Source organism: Mus musculus, chromosome 7, assembly GCF_000001635.26.
Source record: "Mus musculus strain C57BL/6J chromosome 7, GRCm38.p6 C57BL/6J".
Classification (NCBI taxonomy): domain Eukaryota; kingdom Metazoa; phylum Chordata; class Mammalia; order Rodentia; family Muridae; genus Mus; species Mus musculus.
Window position 1 is genome coordinate 104,665,767 of NC_000073.6, and position 8,479 is coordinate 104,674,245.

The 8,479-nt window shown below is 37.4% G+C and overlaps 1 protein-coding gene across 1 annotated transcript; it reads left to right on the top strand.

The window, feature by feature from the left end:
* The first annotated feature begins 4,937 nt into the window (after positions 1-4,937).
* On the top strand, positions 4,938-5,906 carry Olfr659 (olfactory receptor 659). The gene has a single exon (NM_147050.1). The coding sequence runs from the start codon at positions 4,938-4,940 to the stop codon at positions 5,904-5,906; it is 969 nt and encodes a 322-aa protein (NP_667261.1).
* Positions 5,907-8,479: the final 2,573 nt, after the last annotated feature.

An 8,479-nucleotide genomic window follows, 5' to 3' on the forward strand; every position in this document is an offset into this window, starting at 1 on the left:
TTTTGACAATGCTGTTATATAATCCCCAGCCTCACTATACAGCAGTCTCTACTAAAGCCAGAGCTTAAGTAGTCTGGTTTTTTTGATATGTTTCCTTCTCTGACTTTGGAAATACTGAAAAATCGGTAGTATAAATGTAAATATAGACATGTAAAAATGAATAAATAAGATACCACATGGGTGTGTATATTAGTTATATTAGTTGTGGAAACATTCCATACTAATTGCTTTCAGCACCTTCTTTTCTATTTGTATCCTTTCTCCTTCACTTGTTGCTCTAGCTGAAACTTCAAGTATCATATTGACTAAGAAGAGGAAGAGTGATAGATATCTTTGTCTTGTTCTGGGTTTTAGTGGTTTTAGCTTTGAGTTTTTCTCCATTTAGCAAGATGGTCCTCGTGGGTAAGATATATGTCGCCTTTATGATATCGAGGTATGCGCCCATATCCCTATATTCTCTAGGAATTTTAGCAGGAAGGGATGATGGATTTTGTCAAAGTCTTTTTCAGGATGTAATAAAAAGACTATGTGGTTTCTGTACTTCAGCTTATTTACAGGGAAAATTCCATTTACTGCCTTATGTATATCAAAACATCCCTGATTCTCTAAGATGCAGGTGACTTAATCTTGGTGGATGATCTCTTTGATCATTTTAAATTCAGATTGCAAGTGTTTTACAGACAGCTCCATGTTTATTAGGGATATTGTAGACCAGGATGTGTAACAAGGAAATAATCATAACTTTGTAGTCAAGGCTACAGTTCATGATTTTTATAAAAATGGCTTCTGTTTATTTTTTCCTCTTATTTTTACATGTCCACAAACTAATGTGTCCTTACTTATAATCCATCCACGCTTTCATGTCCTCCCTTGGTATTGCACTTCACTGATTAGTGCCTTCAGTTCCAATGTTCCCTTGGGATATGGAACACAGATTTTCTTTTAAAGACTGAGTGCAGTAGTGGTTGTCAAGATATGTAGAAGCCCGGGGATATTCAGATGCTTGTACCAGAGGATGATGACTTTTCCTTTCGATCAAGACCCTAAGTATTTGACCACACTGTCTTAATCTCAGTGTTTGACTGCACAGAAACTAGGTATTGAGGGGGCACACAAGGGTAGTAGAAGGGTGGTGGCAGGATAGTTTTAAGGCAGCATGACATAGTGAAGAAAGGCTTTGGCTGTTTGTGACTGTTATTTTCTCAGAAATACAATTTTGATTCTACTCACCATTTTGATAGCAGAAGAGTTAGGGAGCATTTGGACTGTTATTTTCAGATCCATAATTGAGTTAAATTTCCCTGATGATTATGAGTATTTTTTATGTTTACTATACTAACATAGAATTGATTTTCCCTTTTGTGATGGAAATCAGGTACAAATCACCCCAAGAAGAAATGGAGAAGAACTAGATTATTGTGTTTGATAGTCAGAATGCTGCTGTCTCTGACCTGGCTTCCTCTTATTTCTCAAATGAGCCCAGCTTTCCATTTGTTTGACAGAAGACTCATCTATGATTTTAATCCTTTTTGGTGACACTCTAGGAACATGCTATCACATGAAGTTAAAACTAGTTATTAAAGATGCCTTATTGAGGAAGAGCCACCATTGTCTATGGTATCTGTAACAAAGAATAGACATCCTGTGATATCTGAATTACAGACTTTCTTTTATGTAACTGAGGCTGGCCTGGAGCTCACTATGTAGCTCAGACTTCATGGTAATCCTTCTGCTTCAGCATCCTGTGTACTAATATTACAGGTGTGAGCCACCATACCTGGATAGAACAATATTCTGTAAGTAATTATAACTATATGTTAAATGATACTACTTCAATACATCTATCTGCACACAAAATAACATGAGCTAATTCTTTACATGTGTGTTTAAATTATGACATATTGAAATTGATTTTGGCAAAATGTGTTTTGTGATTATTAGGTCTTACTTTGACATAAGTGTTGGTCACTTGATGAGTTTGCCATATGTATTCAGAACAAGATTTAAATAGTTTCAACCTAGTTTTAATAATTAAAGCTGTAGAACAAATATGAATTGCTTAATAGAAGGTATGAGAATACAGAGTACAGCACATATACCAGAAATACTTTTTCTACCTTTGAGTCATAGATCCCCATGCTTTCTGCACAGCCACTACATAAAGTCCTGCTTGCTAGTCAAGGACATTAAGAGACGATGAGTGATGAGATTCTTCCCTTTGCAATAACTTGTGATACTTTAGGACACACTGGACAAGTGTTCATAAAAATGAATTTAATCTTTATTTATACCTTCTGGTAGTCAGTTATATGTGTGTATATCCTAGGCGCCTGTACATGTAAGTACATATATGCACATAGATGACTTAGAGCTCTTTTGTTTCAATAAGATCTGCGAAAATAATCTGAAATATATGATATATGCAAAGTATAAAGCATACATTTACAATACTGACAAAAGAGATGAAGGAGCATTTTAGTATTCATGGGAACACACATTTTATATAGGCTGATATTGTTCTTTTGATAAAAATGCATCTTCAAGGTTCTTTTAGCCTTCTTGGTGTTTGTTGAAGACCAATTAATAATGGGAAAATAGAAATTTCAGATGCATCAAGAACCTGATTATGTGATTTATGTAACAGCCTTTTTTAAAAGTCTGTGTATTGTCCAAATTAGGCAGAAAATTATTAAGAAAATTAACCTAGAGACAAATCAAAGCAGTATAACACCTGACATTGTGCTCCACTAATCATTTTCTCCTCTTCTTTACTAGAGAAATATTTTCATTATTTTATTTTGTTTATTACTCACCCATAATTTAAGGATAATTTTAATTATTATGTATATTTTTTATATTGTCTTTTAAAACTAAATGAATTATGATGTTTGTAGTACTAGTCAAATTATTTATTTTTAAAAGAAACAATTGAATTTCTTTAAATCATTTTTCTTTCCATTTTGGGAGGAATTTTTCTTTTTTGTTTAGTTGTTATGAGCTTTGGAGAAATTCATGTTTCTGCTTATTTATAAAGTACATATTATGGCAGACAGGCATGATGGAGCATAGCAATACTCCTACTCATTTGGAGACAAAGAGCAGGAAGATCAGGAGTTTAAGGCCATTCACAGCATCATAGTGAAATGGAAACCAGCCTGGGCTACATCATTTCTTATGTTAATAAAAAAGAAAGGAAGGAAGAAAGGAAGGAAGGAAGCTCACAAAATCAAAAGGAAACAAAATAACCAAATGGCAGTGAGTCTAGTTAGAAACAATTACATAAGATACAGCAATAACACTGAAAAATAACAAAGCACAATACTGTCTTTGTTCATTGTTACTCCTGAACTTGATGGTAAGATTGGATTGTGTCTTTATATGCCCCAGTACAGGGGAATGCCAGGGCCAAGAAGTGGGAGTGGGTAGGTAGGGGAATAGGGCAGGGGGAGGGTATAGGGAACTTTTGGGATAGCATTTGAAATGTAAATAAGAAAATATCTAATTAAAAAAGTTTCTATTGCTGAAGCCATCTCACATGTGGGCTATAGAACATGGAGAAGTAACGCTGGTTGTGACCTGGAACTTCTCCCCTAACAGAATGTGCTGCACAGGTTGATAGGGGAGAAAAGTCATCAAATGCTCTGAGCCAGCTGTGACTCCTGCCAGCACAGTCAAGACTGACTTGGCAAAATACTCCCATTAGGTCTCTTGGATGTTACTAGGATAATCAATGGATTTTTAAAATTGGATTTAGGTCTCATTCCATGGGATATAAGTCATGCTTGGTACCGTAAAAGTGGGCATGAGCCTATAATATGGGTACATCATAGGCACTAGTGGAGATCTTACTACTGTTTTCTTTTGGGAAACAGATACAATATTAAACTGTCTTCTAAGTACTTATCTGTATGCCCATAGATTAGCATAGCTCCCAATCCTTACCTAGAAAGTCTGTTTTAGCAGTGAACAACAATTAATACAAAGACAATTGGCCATGGTGTAGAGCATTTTCTGTAACTGTGGGTTGTTCAGTATTAAAGGGGCCATGTGTATTATACCCACTCCTCTCATGGCTCAGAGAATATTGTGGATGACTGACCAGAAATATTCTAACGGCTGTGTTGTAGGAAGGGCTGTTGTGAAACAATGTGTTCTAGAAATGACAGGGCCATTGCTCTCATGAACCCAAAGCATGTTGCACAAGACCTACCAAGCCAATATTTCATCTTGAATGAGGGAAGGGTTCATGTAGACTCACCTCTAGATAAGAAGCATTCCCAGGTAAAAGGCTACCAGAGTGGGGAGACTTAGTGTTCTTTAGGAAAGTGGCACTTTGCATCTTGACCATACTGCAGTGGACAATGCTGTAAACATTCATACACAGTAATTATGATTGGACTCAGTGGGAAAAAGGTTCACCTTAAGGCAGGGCTTGACAAGTGATTTCTTGGAGGACGTATGAAGGGAGTAGAAGAGATATATAGGAAAATACATAGTATATGTTTGGAATTCTCAACAAATTAAAAGTACATAAAATAGAAAAACTGTAAACTTGTTATTTCTCCCTCCTATTTGTTTTAAAATACTATTCGAAAAACAAAGCACTTAGTACTTGTTAGAAATGTGAGTGTGGAAGTAATGGACAAAATAATAACTCAACAAGGTTAAGTTATTTCTTAGAATCTAAAATTTTGTGTGGTAATTTATTCCAAAGCCTTGAACATGCTAAGCAAATATTCCATCAATGAGCCCTATTAATGGCTTTAATTTTTAATTAATTAATTAGTTGTATGGTAGTGAAATGACTACTTAACAAATGAAAAAGAGCGATGAGGATTTATCTTTCTCATTTATCCTAATTAATCTTGGAAGGTTGGACAGTCATGCAAATATAAGCCCAAACTTCATTAGCCACTTTAGATGATGCCAGCCTCATCATGCTCCTGCTGAATCAAACAGAGGTGACCCCAGTCTCATTTATTCTGAATGGAATCCCAGGCCTGGAAGAAATGCACATCTGGATTTCCTTCCCATTCTGTTCTATGTATGTAATAGCTGTGGTAGGCAATTGTGGACTCCTCTACCTCATCTTCTTTGAAGACAGCCTTCACAGGTCAATGTACTACTTCTTGGCTATGCTTTCCCTTACAGACCTTGTCATGTGCAGTGCTTCAATACCCAAAACTCTCTGTATCTTCTGGTTCTACATTAAGGAAATTAGCTTTACTGATTGTCTGGTCCAGATGTTCTTCATCCATACTTTCACAGCGATGGAGTCTGGGGTGCTCATGCTCATGGCTCTGGACCGCTATGTAGCAATCTGCTACCCTCTGCACTACTCCACTATCCTCACCAATCCTGTCATTGCAAAAGCTGGCCTTGCTACATTCTTGAGAGCTGTGGTGCTCATCATTCCTTTGATTTTCATCACAAAGCATCTGCCCTTCTGCAGAAGCAATATATTAATACACCATACCTACTGTGACCAGTTGTCTGTAGCCAAGGTCTCCTGTGGAAATATCAAGGTCAACATTGTCTATGGTCTGATGATTGCTCTCTTTATTGGGGGCTTTGATATCTTGTGCATCACAGTCTCCTACACCATGATCCTGAAAGCAGTGGTCAGCTTATCTTCAGCAGATGCTAGGCAGAAAGCTTTCAGCACCTGCACTGCCCACATCTGTGCCATTGTTTTCTCCTATAGCCCAGCCTTCTTTTGTTTCTTTTCCCACCGCTTTGGGGGGCACATCATCCCTCCATCTTGCCTCATCATTGTGGCTAACCTTTATCTGCTTTTGCCTCCCACTATGAACCCTGTGGTCTATGGAGTGAAAACCAAGCAGATACGAGACTGTGTCATAAGGATCTTTTCAGGTTCTAAGGACATCAAATCCCACAGCATATGAAAAATACATTTATCAGGAAAGGGATGAAAAGGGAAGAAATGTTAAGAGAACACAGGATAATATGGTTTTAAAACAAAACCCATGTGCTCATGTGTTTTATTCTTGGTCCGCAAATGGTCATACACTTTGAGAAAGTTCTGAAAATCTATCAAAGTAGGGTCTCAGTAGAGAAATTAGGTTACTGGAATCTCATCTTTAAAAGTCATACTGCGTTCAACTCTCTATGTACATTCTGTTATGATGTGAAGACTTTAGTCTCTCATATTCCCCTGCAGACATTATGTTTTCCTAAATACTGGGACCTAGGAACCAAAAACAGAATCTTCTGAAATCATGAGAATAAATAACATGTCCATCACTTCAGCTTTCTCACAGGGGTTTTGGTCATAACAACAAATAAAATACCCTGAGAGGATCCAGGAGAATGAACAGGAAGAAAGAGTATTGTTTCCTGTGTAGTGAGGGTCTAGAGATGTCTTTCTAAGAAACTAAGTTTGACCATGACATGGAGGATGTTGAGTAATGCATTCTAACTAAATTGATTTTCAAACGTCAATGTCACAGCCATGTCCTCCAAGTTTTTACTCCCTTCCTCCCTGCTTTTATCATCAGTACAAATTTCCATGAACAAATATGTGGAGGAGAGTAAGAAGAAATCAATGAAAACCTAAAGTAATTTATTAGAAGAGAAGAATAAGGCAGAGGGAGATCAGGCAAACACATGGTTTGTCCTGATGTTGTTTAGAAGTCAGAATGATATTGCAAAGGCAGTTGATGCACTCTACTGAGAAATGTGTGTAATGAGAAATAAGTTCCTCTCATTACACCGCATTGTCTAACTGAATCTGAGGATGGAAGACAGCCAGATCATCAGTGCAAAACTTGAGCCTTTGTTGCCAGTTGTAAGGCATAGTTTAGAAAGGTGTGTTGTGAACATTAGAATCAATTAAAATATATATGTGTACTGATAAGTTTGGAATATAGAATATATGTATATATAGAAAAATATTCTGAGAAAAAGAAACAATAGTCATATAGTCTATAAAGGCCAGAAGCAGACTGGAATAAAACAACCAAGATACCTAAGTGCAAATTAAAAAAAAGAAGAAGAAAAAAAGATGGCAGAAGAGAACACAGTGCAGTCCGCCTGATGCTGCAGGGAATAAGGTGGACAAGGGAGATAGCAGCTGCCAATGAGATGCCCTGAAATCTCTAGTCAAACACCTACACAAATTAGGAAGCCTTAAAAATACAGTGGAAAAATGCACACTCCAGTTACAGGGAGTGACGACAGCCACACTGAAGATCAAACAGGAAGTTGGTATTGTAAGTATCTGTAACTGATGTATTGAAAGGTAGGAAAAAGTGGAAGACAGGTAGAATGTTGCATACAGTGGCAGCAGAATGAGAAGAGAGACTTGAAACACTCCATTTTGTTTTCTATTAGAACAGTGAGTTACCACTTTAAACAGAACCTTTCTGAATTCAGCAGCTCAGTACCCCAGACCCTTGGTGAACTGCAGTCAGGAAGTCATATCAGGTGTCCAAGAGTTATGTCCTGAAATTTGCCCAGCAGGTTACTTGTAGGATGCAATGAAGAAGTTTCTTTGCAAACCTCTAAGTATTGAGAAACAGAACTCTTGTTAGAAATAACTTTGTCAGAGGGAAAATAGAAACAGGGTCCAAAAGCCTTTACAGTATTAGAAAGGGTAGGCAAGAGGTGGAACTAGCATTGTAAGCAGGCCTCTGCAGGGATTCACAGAGCCTTGACCTTATGACAAAAAGAATCACCCATTGGTGGGACCAGTATTTTGACTTAACTTCAGCCTTGCAAATGACCACTCAGGCATAGAAGCATATGTCCTGGGAAGGACAAGAGAGTCTTCACTGAACAGTCTGACAAGACTGCGTCCAGACTCAATACCACCCAGCTTCTGCCCTTTGCATTTGTTTTGATCAGAAGGCCAGATCTCACCTGCTCTGTTCATGCCCTATCTTTACCCTCAGTTTCCTCCTTTTCTCTTTTTGTTTTCATAGACTTTACATGAACACAGTCCAGGCTGGCTTATGGATTCCCTATGTCTTAGCCATCTGAAATGGACTTAGATTATTTGGCTGTTTTTCTTTGCTTACCTCTGCATTCTACCTTTAACCCAAACTTTTTAATGCCCTTTCTCCCTGACCCCTATATATCTATGATTCTGCCTTCTATTCATTTTTCGTCCTCTACTTTTTCTCTATCAAAACATTATTAGCCACTAGTCTTACTCTATCTTATTTCCTCCCCTTTCTCCTCCTGCTCCTCCTCCTCCTCTTCCTTCTACCATTCATCCTCCTAATCTTGCTTTCCACTCATAGCCACAGTAACAAATACCTAAATGTAAGCTATACTATGAGTGTTACTTTAGTAAATAGCCTAAATAGATTGGGGCTTAAAGAGTGATTACTTGTTATTTCTTAGTCACTATATATTTCTAGTGGACATGAATTTTGATACTGATCATTATTATAGGCAGTATTCTACTTTCAGGAGACTAATTCTACTGCCATGAATTCCTGCTTAGTATGAAAAT

Excerpts from the sequence above, each read along its gene's own strand:
- Olfr659 (NM_147050.1), top strand. The coding sequence starts at position 4,938 with ATGCTCCTGCTGAATCAAACAGAGGTGACCCCAGTCTCATTTATTCTG.